This window comes from Nycticebus coucang, chromosome 8, assembly GCF_027406575.1.
Source record: "Nycticebus coucang isolate mNycCou1 chromosome 8, mNycCou1.pri, whole genome shotgun sequence".
Taxonomy (NCBI): Eukaryota; Metazoa; Chordata; class Mammalia; order Primates; family Lorisidae; genus Nycticebus; species Nycticebus coucang.
Window position 1 is genome coordinate 87738281 of NC_069787.1, and position 16034 is coordinate 87754314.

The 16034-nt window shown below is 35.6% G+C and overlaps 1 protein-coding gene across 4 annotated transcripts in view; it reads left to right on the forward strand.

Moving 5' to 3' along the window:
• The window catches only part of NKTR (natural killer cell triggering receptor), a 55595-nt gene that overhangs the window by 26977 nt on the left and 12584 nt on the right, over nt 1–16034 (forward strand). For all 4 annotated transcript variants that reach the window (XM_053600666.1, XM_053600667.1, XM_053600668.1 and 1 more), the window contains 6 exons: nt 8943–8972; nt 9549–9694; nt 10940–11162; nt 11836–11991; nt 14930–15017; nt 15510–15655. In XM_053600666.1, the coding sequence (XP_053456641.1) occupies nt 8943–8972; nt 9549–9694; nt 10940–11162; nt 11836–11991; nt 14930–15017; nt 15510–15655 (789 nt within the window). The remainder of the gene's footprint in view (nt 1–8942; nt 8973–9548; nt 9695–10939; nt 11163–11835; nt 11992–14929; nt 15018–15509; nt 15656–16034) is intronic.

Sequence of the window (16034 nt, forward strand, 5' to 3'; positions counted from 1 at the left end):
TCTATTCTTAGCTGAAAAATATTTTTTTGTACAAGCTGAGTGTAGAAGCTGTTTGCTGTTTGATTAAGGTTTCCCATTTCCATTTTTAAGCTTATCTGAACTATGAATGTGAAAAACTAATGATACATTGGTCAAAAAGCTATATCATCTGAGGGCTCTAAAGTTTCTTTTAGATTTTCTTTTTTATATCAGTATACTTAATTTGATTTAAGTAGCAGCAGCTTCTTGCTGTTGTTACATACAGATTTGCTTGTTTATAAAATGTTGAGTTAAAATCGGTATACTTACATATGTTAATTAAACTTCAGTAATTTTAATAATAAAATGTTGAGTTAAAATTGGTATACCTACATATGTTAATTAAAATTCAGTATGTGAGATTCTCTCTCAAAAAAATTATCTCAACTAAAGTATCTTTTTTTTTAATGTTCTATCATACTTCCTTAAGTCTTTTCTAGGAATATTTAGTAAAAGCCATTACTGTATGGCCTAATTTATATTGGACTGCTTTTTCTGAAGAGGATTACAGATGAAAATTTTAAAATCAGTAAATTAGGACTGCAGTATTTAAACTGGTTTTCTTAACTAACTGTAGATGGGACTAAAAATCACTATGAACTTCTGATTGAAAGAACATTTTTTTATTTTGGTTTGAATTTATTCCTGGAAAGAAGTTTGCAGTTAAAAACAATCTTGGAAGTAATAGGGCATTTTTGCATGCACATAAAAGTCCCCATCTCCTTTTAACTTTTTAAAGACTTTTTGTGCTTATATATTTTCTTTATGCTGGCTAAAAATACCATTTCTTTATGCTGGCTCCTTGAGCTGCCGGATAAAGTCAAATTAACAGTCATATTTCTGAATAAAATATATTCTTGTTTTTATGGAAAGGATAGGTAAAATGGAGATGGTGGCTATAAAAAAAAAATCTTTGAAATTCTGTGTCTTGTAAGCCCAAATCCTTTTGGAGTAGAAAGTAGTAAAAAAGTATAATGTACTGTCTTCCAGTTGTATATGTGGGCACACTAACAGCTCTGATTATCACAGAGCTAACAGATGATTCTCCAAGGGTAGCTCTTACTTTTTACCTGCTACTACACCTCTTCATGTGGCACCTTGAGCAGCAGTTCTGGTATCGAAAAAGAAAGGATAGTATAAGGATGGATGGTGAAATAAAATTGTCTTTATAATTTCTGTTTCATAGGCTTAATAAGACTTTTAATGCATCCTGGCAAAGTTGTATTTGTAGTTTGTTATAAATCTGTTACTCTGCAATTCCTAAGGAGTAAATTTGGTGGTGTTAGTGTGGGTGTTTGCAAAATATCCCTCAAGGATTCTTGTGCTTTGTACATTTGTCTTGACTACTTAAACGTTTAAAAACTCCCTTCCTTAGGCATACATCATTTTTATTAAACATGAACATATATTATGCACATATTGCTTTCTTTGGCTGAAACAATTATGTGTGTGACGAAAATCAGATTTTCTTCTCTAAAGCTATTTATTGGTAATGTTTATAATAACTGCTTATTTCTACTGCTATATTAGTCATAATGATTTTGCTTTTGAGGGCTTATATATAGAAGAAAACTGATTCTTTCTGGAATATAATAATGCTCAAGAAATGTGAAAGAAGCCGGGCGCAGTGGCTCACGCCTATAATCCTAGTACTGTGGGAGGCCAAGGTGGATGGATAGGCTGAGCTCAGGAATTCAAGACCACACTGTAAGAGTGAGACCCATGTCTATCAAAAATAGCAAAACTAGCTGGGTGTGGGGTGGGACCTTATAGCCCCCAACTACTTGGGATGTTGAGGTAAGAGGGTCACTTGAACACAAGAGTTTGAGGTTGCTATGAGCTAAGATGCCGTAGCACCCTACCCAGGGCAAGAGAGTAGGACTCTTGTCTCAAAAAAACAAACAAACAAAAAAATGATGAAAGAAGGGATATATAGCCCTATTCCCATGAACCAGGAAACAATGATTTGTTTACATGGAAACATTTTTGAAGGAATTCAAAAATTTGGGGCCACAGTTACCAAGTTAACTTGGTGTTATTCATTGTGTCCTTTGTATTATTTATTTTGGAGGTCAAAAACTGGAAAGAAACTACAATCAAAGCTTGAATTATAAAGTCTTAAGAGTGGAAAGGCCTTTACGTTAAAGATCATCTAGTCCAATCTTTTTGTTCTGCCAATAATGCTAAATAAGGAAGGAAAACCATGTAAAATTCCAGGTTGTAGAAATTTTACTCATAATCTGGAAGAAATTTTTTATCTTTATGTCTTCATGGAGTACAAGTGCAGTTTCTTTACTTTGTTGTATTGTGAATTGTCAGGGCCTTCAGTGGGTCCATCCTTGGAGCAGTGTGTTGTACTCACCAAGCATCCCCCCATCATCCACCCCCTCTTCCACACCTATCCTCCCCACATACTTCTTTGGAAGAAATGGATAGCTAGGAAAAGAATGCTATACACTATAAGCTACATAATTTTATTAACTACTCTGCACTGTGTTTATTTTATTTAAACATTAGAAGCATTAAGCGTTTTGCTAGAAACTAAAGTGACATTCAAGGAAACATTTTACCCCCTTTTGTTATTAGTAGTTTATTAATTCTGGCTGTAATTTTCATTATCTTTATATATAGTCATCAAAAAGATAAAGAAGATGTTGCATAAAATCGTGATGAAAAAGTTTAGGTAGATAGTTTATAGCTTTATATTAAATAACTTTGGAGATAGGACACTAAACTAGCTATCAGGAATCCTTGGCTTTAGTTCCTATATACCTTCAGTGAGTTTCTGTCTTTCCTTTTTTATCAAGTATCTACCCTACTTTAAAAGATAAAATATTTTTGTATGACAGTGTGGACGTAAGAAGAAGAAAGTGTTTTATAGGGTGGTCCTAAGTTTCTGAATATGTGGAATGGCTTATGTATAAACATTATTTTGCATAAAGGAAACAGTTAGAATTGCTTAGTTTCATCTGTCTGAAAAGTGCCTCAAAGAATCATTGGGCTCATCATGTCTTAAGTCAGGAGCAGCAGCAGTCTTTTCCTCAGCAGTCTTTTTTATCAGCTGCTGTTAGATGATTAGTCTTTTCAGGCCTTATATCACAGCCATCTATATCACAAAGATGTTCACAAAGAGAGACTTATAAGGCTTTGGAGAACAGTCCCTGTCACTGGCCACTGCTGGCTATCATAATAATTATAAAAACAACACAAGATCATATAGAAAAATCATACTTTGAACTTTAAACAAAATATGCCTGTTTTATTTTAACAGTTAATAAATAGGGCAATGGGGAGACATAACAAGTTGTAGAATGTTTTATGTCATTTAGGAATTAGACTCAGCAGGAGGCTACTCACTGGAACGGAAGAGGAGTGCTGATCATATCAGAGTAGTGGAGCATGGGGAGCTGAAGAATAGTTGGTTTTAAGGGGTTTATAAAGCTATGTTGACATTTGGGGTACCAAAAGTACATTTGGGGCACAAATGCCTTTTCTACTTATGTATTCATAAATTTGTATGAGAAGAAATGCTAGTAATTGTTAATAAAACCTGAGAAGTTCTAGCTTTTTCCTTCCATTTTTTTGAATAATACTTTCATAGGTTAATTTCAGATATTTTCACGAACAAAGATGTTCACAAACTTAACCACAGGCCAAGTTCTCTGAATAGCAAATGTCATCCCTAACATCCAGGCTTAATATTACTAACTGTTTATGTGACATATGTGTTAGCAATATGGAAGAAGATTTGTATCTGGCAACATTTGGTACATAATTACTTTAAGTGCTGAATTTTAAAGCATACTTCTATGTTGGTGACTTTTAGAACCCATAGGTAGAGCACTGTAAAAGTCACTTGGTTAGTTTCCATTCCCATACATAAGCTTTGTAATTTTGTACAATTTGGTGCCTCTTCCATGACAGTGTGATAATTTTAGGAGTTGAAGGAAAAATATTGCATGGTAAAGACTAAATTAGACAGAAATAAGTTATCTTTATTTCCTTTTTCTGTACTACTTTACACCTACAATCTCTTATTTTTCACAGCATTCATTGAAAACTCTACGTTATCTTAAACATGTCCATTTTTGACAGTAATTCATGTTATTGATGCCTTTATAAAATATTAAAGGTTATTTTTAAATATTACAAGATTCAGTATGTTCAGAACTCTTGTAGAGCACTCTGTTCGTTGTATAATAGGGTTTCAGTTTGAATAGTAGTATTTATGTTTTAAGTTTAAATACAGTTAAAATTGGTCAGTGTGTGTACTTTGAAAAAAGAAATTCTGGCCGGGCACGGTGGCTCAGGCCTATAATCCTAGCATTCTGGGGGGCTGAGGCAGGTAGATAGCCTGAGTTCAGGAGTTTAAGACTAGCCTGAGCAAAAGTGAGACCCCCATCTCTACCAAAAATAGAAAAACTAGCTGGGCAGCATGGCAGGTGCCTGTAATCTCAGCTACTTGGAAAGCTGAGGCAAGAGGATTGCTTACGCCCAAGAGTTTGAGGTTGCTGTGAGCTATGATGATGCCACCGCACTCCAAGGCATCTGAATGAGACTATTTCTCAAAAAGAAAAAAGACAAAAGAAATTCCTTATTTTGAGAGAATCAGAGATTAGACAGGAAAAGAAGATATTGTGACCATTATTTGATAGCATATTGTTATGCTTTCATCTCTCTTGCCTTTTTATCCTCTGAGAACATCCCTAAAAGTCTAGTTATATTACTCTTATTTTGTTATTATTATGTTCAGTGACTTAACTTTAAAGTATGTGCAATGTCAGTGAATAGTGACTACAGTCCAAACATTTGTTCATTAACTGTTGAAAGTGGTCTGTTGTGATGTATAACTGAAACAAGATTTAAAATGTTGAAGCATGGAAGGTTCTTTAACTATTTGAATTGAATTGGTAAAATGTTCCTTAAGGTTTTACAATGAAATTTTTACTTTGAATTGGTAGTAACTGCTTCTGGGCATTCAAATTTTTATAATAAATTTGTGTATGTACTCAAAGTACAGGAAATTTATGTATGCAAGATTCTTTTTTTGAGAAAATGTTAGTTGTCTTAGCTAGTTTCTGGGATTCATAAAAGGAAATATAATGTGTTGTTAACAGCTATTATTGGCACTCTATTGTTAACAATATTAGGGATCTGAACAGATTCCCACATCAGCCACATGCTTTTCTTAAACATGACTCACCTCTACATAAGTATCTTATATGAAAGAAAATTTAGAGCCCTCCATTTTAAAAAGCTTTCTTGCTTTGCATAAAACTTGAAAAATATTTAATTTTGAAGTTATATTGATATTAAAACATAGATTCAGTCTTGTCTTGAAGTGTATTACAATTTATTTCTTGCCATTTTTGTGTAAAATTTACAGAAAGAGTGTTACATCGTGCGCTCCAAAGGTAATGTCTCATTACTCTAAGGCTCTCTCTTTTTCTTTCTTTACCTTTATCTCTTTAATCCTATTGTTATGTACATTGAAATATGTTAAGAAAAAAATCTTCCTGCTTGATCTGTATAGCAGCAATAGATATAAAACAAGTATGTTTTATTGTTCATGGTTACTCCTGGGAAGTATATTTTAGTTTCAGTGGCTTATTTCCACCAAGTTTCTACAGATCTCCTGGTGGGGGAGTGGGGTACTATTTTATACATTGGTTTTAGATCTCATTTCATTGTGGAACTAGTCATTTCTACATAAGGTCAAAAGCTTCTTTGATAATGGTATAAAACTATAGATTGTTTTTGGAGTAACAGTAACACTTTAATTTCTAGGATTTATAAAGTTACTTTAAATGAACCTTGCACATATATTTTTAAAGTAGATTCAGGGGCAGGGAAAACTGGAAAACCAGTGTCTTTAAGTAACAAGAATAAATGGAAATGTATAAAATTAAAAAGTCTTATAATTTGAAATGTCTTTGTAGTTGTTTCTCCTTGAGATATGTTTTCATAAGCCATATAAACTTAAAGTTACTGAGCATATGTCACCCATGCACAGTTGCTTGAATCATTTGTTGAAAGATCAATATAATTTTTTGAAAATTGAAAGTGTTGAAAGATTGAGAGCTAGTGGGATGAGACCTCTACGCATCTTAGTAGATTAAATAGACTAGACTGAACATGCTTTTCCCCCCTGCCTCTTTTGTAACCTCATTTGGCTAATGTCTTCTGTTCATCCATGTCTAGTGTTAGCCCAGTGCCAGTAAGCCCGGTGTACATTGGGATTTCTTCTGCTGGAATGTAGGAGAACCCCAATGGGCTTTTTTTTTTTTTGTTAAATACTTTCAGCATTTGTAATATATAGTCTAACTTAATTAAAGTAAACATTTGTGCATTCTGATCACAGATGCAATTAAATTGGCTTAAATTATTCACCTTAGTTTATGTACCATGGACAGGCTAAGAGTTGTCCTTGAAAGAAAGAGTTGTTGTCTTCCATTTGTTTTCTTCACTACTACTATAAAGGGGACCATGTTTGTTTATTCTTCAATTTTCATTTAAATTAAAAACAAAACTTGAAGGCGGCGCCTGTGGCTCTTGGGTAGGGTGCCAGCTCCATATGCTGAGGGTGGCAAGTTCAAACTTGGCCTTGGCCAGCTAAAACAGCAGTGATAAGTGCAACAAAAATAGCCGGGCTTGTGGCGGGCGCCTGTAGTCCCAGCTACTCGGGAGGCTGAGGCAAGAGAATCACTTAAGCCCAAGTGTTGGAGGTTGCTGTGAGCTGTGACGCTACAGCCCTGTACCAAAGGTGATAAAGTGAGACCGTCTCAACAAATAATTAAATAAATAAAAGGTAAATAAATAAAAATACAAACAAAACTTGAATGTCATAAAGATGGCAATTCCATCCTCTAGTTGAGTGTCAAGTAGTATTCTGCTATGTTGCTACACTTAACTAGAATGTTTTATCTTAGCATTTGCTCCAAAGGTTTGCCATAAAGTGGTCTCTTTAGCAGTATTCCTTTTACCCAAGATGGCAAATAGAATTGGCCTTTGAATGTTTTTTAAAAATCTGTAGCTTTCCCTAATACCATAAGATCTGAAAGTTGTGAGAGAAATGATAAAAGAAGGAAGAGGAGTGTATCTAATTATAAACTATTTATTGTTTTCACTTTTACATATTTGAGACTGATCTCGTACATTGTAAGAAAATTTTACATTTTAAATGCACCCTTTACATCCTTCATATAGTCTAGGTCCTGTACTCATTTTGTTTAGTGTGCTTTGGTAAAGTTTTATAATTATGGGAAACATAATTCTATCTTAAAGTTACTGTACAAGGTGGTTTCTGAATGTTAATATAATGGTTTAAACATTAGTGGCTTAAATTTGCTAGGTTTTCATTTTCTTTATTTTTTTTTCCGCTACCTGTTTTTTATTTTTATAATTCTTTTGTCCTGATATTTGTCCAAATAATTTGTAGTCTTTTAAGAAATATTTAGGACTCCTGATTTTAAAATTTAGTATTTCCTTTAAAATTCTGGAACTTGGCTTAAATTGACATTTAAAATTTTTAAATTAAATTCTGTAGCGCTCTTACAGAACTGAATATTCTTAATGTAAGTATAATCATTATAATTAAGATTTTTAGCATTATTGTGATGGTCAAAATTGTGTTTTGTTAACCTACATGTCTTAGAATTGCCTTAAAATGAATATAAAAAATATGTATGGGAGCTTCTAGGACAACTCATTGCTTTGCTATGGTCTGATATCCAGTGTCCTTTTCTGCCTCTCAAATATCTTATTCCTAAGATGCTTGTGGTGTATAAGTCAGAGTGTAATTATCTGCTTTTGAATGTTTTCTACTGTAGCCCATATAGTATAAGATTCATGAAAATACTGTAGGAAAATCAGCTTTTAAGTTCATAATGCCTTAGCCATATATACCCCATACACTTCCTAAGAGCAACTATTTGACAGTTCGTCACTGGAGAAGTAGCTGGTTGGATGTTTTCTGGGCCATGGGAATTTAAAATATTTATAATGTTATATCCATCATTACTTTGCTGTCAGAAGTGTTGGCAGTGGCTCGGTGCCTGTAGCTCAAGCGGCTAAGGGGCCAGCCACATACACCAGAGCTGGCGGGTTTGAATCCAGCCTGGGCCTACCAAACAACAGTGACAACTGCAACCAAAAAATAGCCGGACATTGTGGTGGGCGCCTGTAGTCCCAGTTACGTGGAGGCTGAGGCAAGAGAATCACTTAAGCCCAGGAGTTGGAGTTGGTGTGAGCTGTGATGGCACAGCACTCTACCCAGGGTGACACCTTGAGGCTCTATCTCAAAAAAAAAAAAAGAAGTGTTGGCAGATGGAAGATTTTCTCCCTATGCATTTTTAGACTTGCTGTGTCAGAACTTCACCTTGGGTGAAGAAAGAGGGGCAGGAAGTTCTGAAAATAGGACTCCTGAGGCCTGCCTCTGTCTGCCTGACTAACAGAGGCAGACTGACTCGGTATGAAAAATAACAAATAGAAAAACTCATTTAAATGTGTGTTGCAGGTGTTGATCACATTTTTATTTTCAGAGAGCAAATACTAGGTGCTTTGTCTTGTTTAATTATACTGGTAAATTTTGAGTATTTTTATGTTTTTATTTTCTGTGATTTTAGAGTAACTTTAATTTTAATGTATATTCCATTTATGGCTATAAGTCAATTAAATTTATTTCATATATGTACTCTAATAGAGATGATTTTATAATTCATTATAATCCTGAGGTTTTTATCAATAAAATGGCTACTGTTGGTGTTTGGGGGGTTTTAAGGTTAGATGTATATCACGTTTAACTTTTTCCCCTATCTTTTTATCTTTACTTTTTTGTTCTCTACATGCTGTGTTTAAACCCTCTGCTCTCTTCACCCGAACACATCATTTTTGACCTCATCTTTGTGTTGATGTTTATTATACAGTACCACAAAACCTGCTCCACACCTAGATGGGTAAGCATTACATTCTTATTCTCTTGGGAAGGTATTTGGGTGGCAGGACATAATGACAGATTGGACCATGTCTGAACCCTCCAGTCTGCACTCTTGATGTCTGGGTTAATCTCTCATGGCCAAGCTCTTCCTTAAGGATCATAGAGTATAGTAGTTTTGAGACCCCATGGCTCTCATGTCACTTAAAGGGGTCTTTAACCTGTGCCCGTGAATGGACTTCTTAGTTGTGTAGTCTTGAGGACAGTTTCTGAATATCAAGTGTAGTTTGTTATCAAAGCTCTACCCTAAAGTGGTTATTTAAGAAACATTGTTTCATTTATTTATTTATTTTAATTCTACAATATAGATTTAAGAAGACACCTTTGTTTTAAAATTAGAAAGCTGAGGCCTCGTTTAAGTAGTCGCTTCCTTTGAGGAAGCACATTTCAAGTTCTTACTCCCTTCTAGTTTCTTTATATATCAAAACTTTGGTTTTATTTTTAGGTCTATGGATAATGTCATTTAATACAGTTGTCTTGATTACTGTTCATAGCTTAATTATCAAACCAATTGTTTTTAAAATTTGTATTGTGACAGGGTGCATGTTGTCTTTGGACTGGTTATTTCTGGTTTTGAAGTAATTGAACAAATTGAAAATTTAAAAACTGATGCTGCCAGCAGACCTTATGCAGATGTGCGAGTTATTGACTGTGGGGTACTTGCCACGAAATCAACAAAAGATGGTAAGAGCTTTTTGAGGTAGAGGAAGCTAGGATACAGTTAAAGCATTGTTGAAGACTGTAACTTAAAGATACTGTATAGATTTCAGTAGTAGAAAAAAAATCATTCTAGTGGTTATAGCAGTAATTCTTGATACCTCTGTACCACACTACACATCTGCTCCATCACCAAATCTTGTCCAATTTCACCTCTTCTTATTATTTTCCCTTGGTACAAGCCTTACCCAAACCATTGGTATCTTGTGTCTAGATTATTGCAGTAGACTCATAACTGTTTACCTTGTCTCTGTCCTATAATCTTTTCTCGGCAACAGTAACCTCCTAATTGTTCTTATTATTTATATCTTTGGCCCACAGTGGTCTGTCCTTAGCAGCCAGAGTAATCCCTTCAAACTATACTTCATATTCATGTCAGTCCTGCTCAGAACCCTGCTAGGACTCAAAGTCTTAACAGTGATCTTGAAGTCCTAGAAATCTGGCTTTCCACTGTCTCCCTCTCTGATCACTTTCCCTTCATTCATTGCATTATAGTCACATTGACCTTTACTCAGACATGCCAGTCACTCCAGGACTTTGTGCTGACTGTTCTCTGTCTGAAACAGTATTCATTGGGCGGCACCTGTGGCTCAGTGAGTAGGGTGCCGGCCCCATATGCCGAGGGTGGCGGGTTCAAACCCAGACCCGGCCAAACTGCAACAAAAAACAGCCGGGCGTTGTGGCGGGCGCCTGTAGTCCCAGCTACTTGGGAGGCTGAGGCAAGAGAATCGCATAAGCCCAAGAGTTAGAGGTTGCTGTGAGCCATGTGACACCACGGCACTCTACCGGAGGGCAGTACAGTGAGACTCTGTCTCTACAAAAAAAAAAAAAAAAAACAAAAAAAAAGATGTTTGCATGGCCCCCTCCCTTGCTTCTTCAGGTCCCGGCTTAAATGTTACCATAAACTCCCTGTTCCCTTTATACTGCTTTGTTTTTAATTTTTAGTATTTTATCATTTGTCATATTATGCAGTTATTTATTTTCTTGTTCTCTGACCCGACTAACATATAGGCTTCATGAAGATAAAGGCTCTATAACCTTGTAGTCTTACAAGGTTATCAATCATATCATCAATTTAAAAACTACTTGGATTTCATTTTTAGTTTGCAATACATAAAGCATATTTTATGATGCCCTGTAATTACGTTTTTTTACTCTGAAAGGTAGGCATGGAAATCCAGTACTAATATTTTTATAAATATTTCTTAAAAGTTTTTGAGAAAAAAAGGAAGAAACCAACTCATTCAGAAGACTCGGATTCCTCTTCCAATTCCTCTTCCTCTTCAGAATCATCTTCAGAAAGTGAAATTGAACATGAGAGAAGCAGAAGGAAGAAACATAAAAGAAGACCTAAAGTTAAACGTTCTAAAAAGAGACGAAAGGAAGCAAGCAGTTCAGAAGAGCCAAGGAATAAACATATAATGAGCCCAAAAGGGTAAGTATAAAACACCAATGTAGTCTTACCTAAAAAAAAAAAAAAATACCCAGCCTGAGCAACAAAGCGAAATTTCATCTCTACAAAAACATTAAAAATTAGCTGGGCCTGGTAGCATGTGCCTGTAGACCCAGGTACTTGGGAGGCTGAGGCAGGAGAATTGCATGAGCCCAAGAGTTTAATGCTGCAGTGAGCTGTGATCATGCCACTGCCCTCTATCCCAGGCAGCAGAGTAAGACACTCGTCTTCTTACAAAAAAGAAGGCAAATAAACAACCAGGATGAGAAAAGTATATGTAATTCCATAAAGTCAGTTTTATTACCTGTCGTTAAAAACGAATAACATTTTTAGCTAAATTGAAATCTGGCACACCTAGGAATATGTAACATAAGCATTTCACATCAAAGATTTGTGTGTTTTCAGGTGAAAATAATGCAAGAAATTCTTTTAAAAGGTAGAATCATTTGGCAGTTATCATTTCAAAATTTTAGTACTCTGGGTTTTTCACTGGGTTGATCTTTTATATATTCCCTGTGAAAATTATATAACCCATTTGAGTGAGACCAGTAAACTGTCAGTAGTTTTGTTGTTGTAGTATCTAATTTTATATGCTTTTATTATTAAATGCAAGCATTACATACCTTTATTCGTGACTTGGTTTGTTCTCTCTAAGTCACTCTGAGAGGAGTGATACTAATGAAAAAAGGTCAGCTGATTCAAATGCTAAAAGGGAAAAACCTGTGGTCCGCCCAGAAGAAATTCCTCCAGTGCCAGAGAACCGATTTTTACTGAGAAGAGATATGCCTGTTGTCACTGTGGAACCTGAATCGTAAGTAGGATGACTAAACTATACGTTTAGTTCATTTACTTCATTTCTCTGACAAGACAATTTTATCAGCTCATTGCTGTTCCACATTCATTTATTGAATATGACCCATGTTCAGAGGCACTTTGAAAGATATTGTGGGAGTATTAGATTAATGAATGACATGTAAGAGATACGGGAGATAGCTGAGTAATGAGTGATATGTACCCTACTTTTCTGAACTCACATTCTACCAGCAGGGAAAGGAGGCTGGGCATTTGGGCAGAGGCAAAGTTTATTGGAGATCTGGGAAGATTTCACTACCAATCTTCCTGCCTTTGGCGTTCATTAGAGGGATAAGGTTTTAATTATCAGAAGACAGGGTTAGTTGAATTCTTTGGGTCCAGTTGAGTGATGAAACGTGTTACAGATTGAGTAGTGCAAAATTAATTGCATGGTGATTGGAGATGTAGTTTAGTATCACAAATATGTTATTGTTAGCTTTCTCAGGGACAATTTGTGTACATTAGAAAATATGTGGCTTTAGATTTGGTTTCAAAAAATAGTAGTTAATGTATTTTGTGTATTAGACTCAAGTTCAGAATTATTAAAAGAAAGTGTTGGATCAGGGGAAATACCATAATTGCTGAGGTAATAGAGAAATTCCTTGTGGAGAGTTATTTTTTGTTATTAAAAATTGTAGCCTGGGCGGCGCCTGTGGCTCAGCGAGTAGGGCGCCGGCCCCATATGCCGAGGGTGGCGGGTTCAAGCCCAGCCCCGGCCAAACTGCAACAAAAAAATAGCTGGGCGTTGTGGCGGGCGCCTGTAGTCCCAGCTACTCGGGAGGCTGAGGCAAGAGAATCGCGTAAGCCCAAGAGTTGGAGGTTGCTGTGAGCTGTGTGACGCCACGGCACTCTACCGAGGGCGGTACAGTGAGACTCTTGTCTCTACAAAAAAAAAAAAAAAAAAAATTGTAGCCTGTGAATAAATTTTAGTGGGACCTTTCTGTCTTATTATACAAAACACCAAGTTTATCAGTTAGATCCATTTGGCTTTCAGATGGTAGGAAACATGAAAAGTCAATTTCAGTATTATATGCTAAGAGTCAGCAAACTGGTTTGTGGACCAAATTTGGTTTGAAAATTATTTGAAACTTGTATTTCATTATCTACAAATAAAGTTTTATTGAAACACAGCCACATCCATTTGTTCACAGATTTTCTTTTTTTCTTTTTTTTTTTTGGCCGGGGCTGGGTTTGAACCCACCATCTCCAGCTTATGGGGCCGGTGCCCTACCCCTTTAAGCCACACACACCGCCCTGTTCACAGATTTTCTTGGGCTGTTGTGCTACAACAGCAGAACTGAGTAATTGTGACAGTTTGTACACGGTGCTGGTGTCATTCTCTTACACTGCCTCAAGGTTCCCTGCAAATCAGTGATACAGCGACAGCTCACCAGTATTTCATGTGCTACACATATTAACCATCTGTGTGAAGAGATATTTTTAACGATGAATGATGAAGTACATAGAATTTCATTACCGATCAGCATTACCAGATGAACAGCATTAATGTTAACTGTTTTAATAGGGAACGCTAACTTTGAATGCTAATTAAGTGTAATTATTCTCTTTAGTAGACCTGTATTACAAAAAAAAAAATCATTGTTACTACATTTTAAATGATATCAGCAGAATATTTATGGAAGTTTGTTTTCTTCTTTTTTGAGATTAGATAAAAAAAGACAAATATGGTTCCGTTTATATGAGTTTCCTAGAATGGGCAAATTCATAGATACATAAAGTAGAATAGAGATCATCAGAGGCTGGGGAGAATGAGAAATTGGGAATTAGCATTTAATGAGTACAGAGTTTTTTGTTTTGTTTTGTTTTGTTTTTTTTCACTAAGCCTTTTCTGGAAAAGAAGAGTACAGAGTTTCTATCTGGGGTAATGAAAAAGTTTTGGGGAAAAATGTTTTGGAAAAATAGTGATTGTTGTACAGCATTGTGAATATAATTAACATCACTGAACTATACATTTAGAATGCTAAATGTGGCAAATTCTATGGTTATCTGCATGTTAACCACAATAAAAAAAGTATTTAAAAAATGCTTATTAATATAATGCCTAACACATAGTAATTGCCTAATATGAGGTAGTTACGTTAATTATAATGTTAATAATAATAGGCAGTAGGTAAACTCAGATGAAAAAAGACCTCTCATGTATGAAGAACTATAGATATCACAAACATTTTTCTCTTAGAATTACCCATATGATAAGGGAACAGATTCAAAGCTTTGGAGGAAAGGCAGCTTATAGTAGAGTAGCAGAGATAAGCTATATAAAACAACCAAAACAGAATTAAACATCAGAGTCAGAATACCTAAGTAGTCCCTTAGAACATCACTTTTCTGACAAGAGATGCCCAAAAAAAAGATTTTGTTTAGGGTGGCGCCTGTGGCTCAGTGAGCAGGGCGCCAGCCCCATATGCCTAGGGTGGCGGGTTCTAACCCAGCCCCGGCCAAAACTGCAACAAAAAAATAGCCGGGCGTTGTGGCGGGCGCCTGTAGTCCCAGCTGCTCGGGAGGCTGTGGCAGGAGAATCGCCTAAGGGATTGGAGGTTGCTGTGAGCTGTGTGATGCCACGGCACTCTACCGAGGGCAATAAAGTGACACTCTGTCTCTACAAAAAAAAAAAAAAAAAAGATTTTGTTTAAAGTAGTATTGTACTTTAAAGGATAAATATCATGTGTTTCTGCACATTAAAGTTTTGCCATTTAAATAAGGGTTTCCTTAGAAAATTAGGTTATATGTAATGCCTTATTCTATAAAAATATTGGACAATTGAAGTATTCAGCTACTATAAGGGCATGAGTTTTGCATTTTTGCTGTTAATAATAATTAAGAAAAATGCCTATCATTTGCTCATTTTGAATTTTTTTCACAATCTTCTTTTCTAGGAAGATTCCTGATGTTGCACCAGTTGTAAGTGATCAGAAACCATCTGTATCAAAATCTGGACGGAAGATTAAAGGAAGGGGCACAATTGTATGTGTGTTAATACATTCTTCAGATTACTTACCTAAAGAGTAAAAAATTTTTACATATAGGCAAAATGTTACCTATAATTTGAGGTATAATACAAAATCTATTCCAGGAGTTAATTCTATTTTCCATAGTTACAGGAAGGTACTGCTGTTAGATTAAGTTTACTGCTGTGTTTGAATGGCTTTAATTGAGGATGAAATCAACGTGTGAAACAATCAGTGAGTGGGCTAAAAAAAGTATGTTAAATAATCTAGGCTAATGAATGTAACCATTAGGACTTTGAAGAGGAAAATCTTGTATGGGATTTATAGGTGAATCTCAGCCTTCCCCATCTCTTTTAATATCCTAAGTTTAAAATAACTTCATGCTGTCCCTTTAGTACTTGGATCATGCCTTTGATGGGATTTGGATTGGGGCTTTACCTAGTTCTGTCCTATAGCACACTGTTATCAATAGGCATTTTAAAAATAGTTACTCCCTTTATTTTTAAAGCGTTATCATACACCTCCAAGATCAAGATCCTGTTCTGAGTCAGATGATGATGACAGCAGTGAAACTCCTCCTCACTGGAAAGAGGAAATGCAGAGATTAAGAGCATACAGACCACCTAGTGGAGAAAAATGGAGTAAAGGAGATAAGTAAGAGCTTTGAGTATCAGCACAATCCTGTTTGTGCTATATTTGGAGTGTTAAAGGCATAGAGACTTCTGAACTTTCATTAAAGATTCATAGTCAGAATTGGACTGTGACCAAAAGGAATACATTTGGGAATACTTGGTGAAAGTAGTGCGAGCCAAGTCTCTTAGTCACTGATGAATTAATTGGTAGATAGGAAAACTTGTACTTAGTATGTGCATTAACTTGTGACCTCAAAAACTGTTGCTTCTTTAGAAGTCTACTCATCTCTTACCTCAGTGACACCCCACATGGAATATCTACTATAGGAATGGGCTGGCCCCAGAATAGCTAATAAAAAATGTAATAGTGGGATCTTGTGTGATTCATGATAGGATTAACT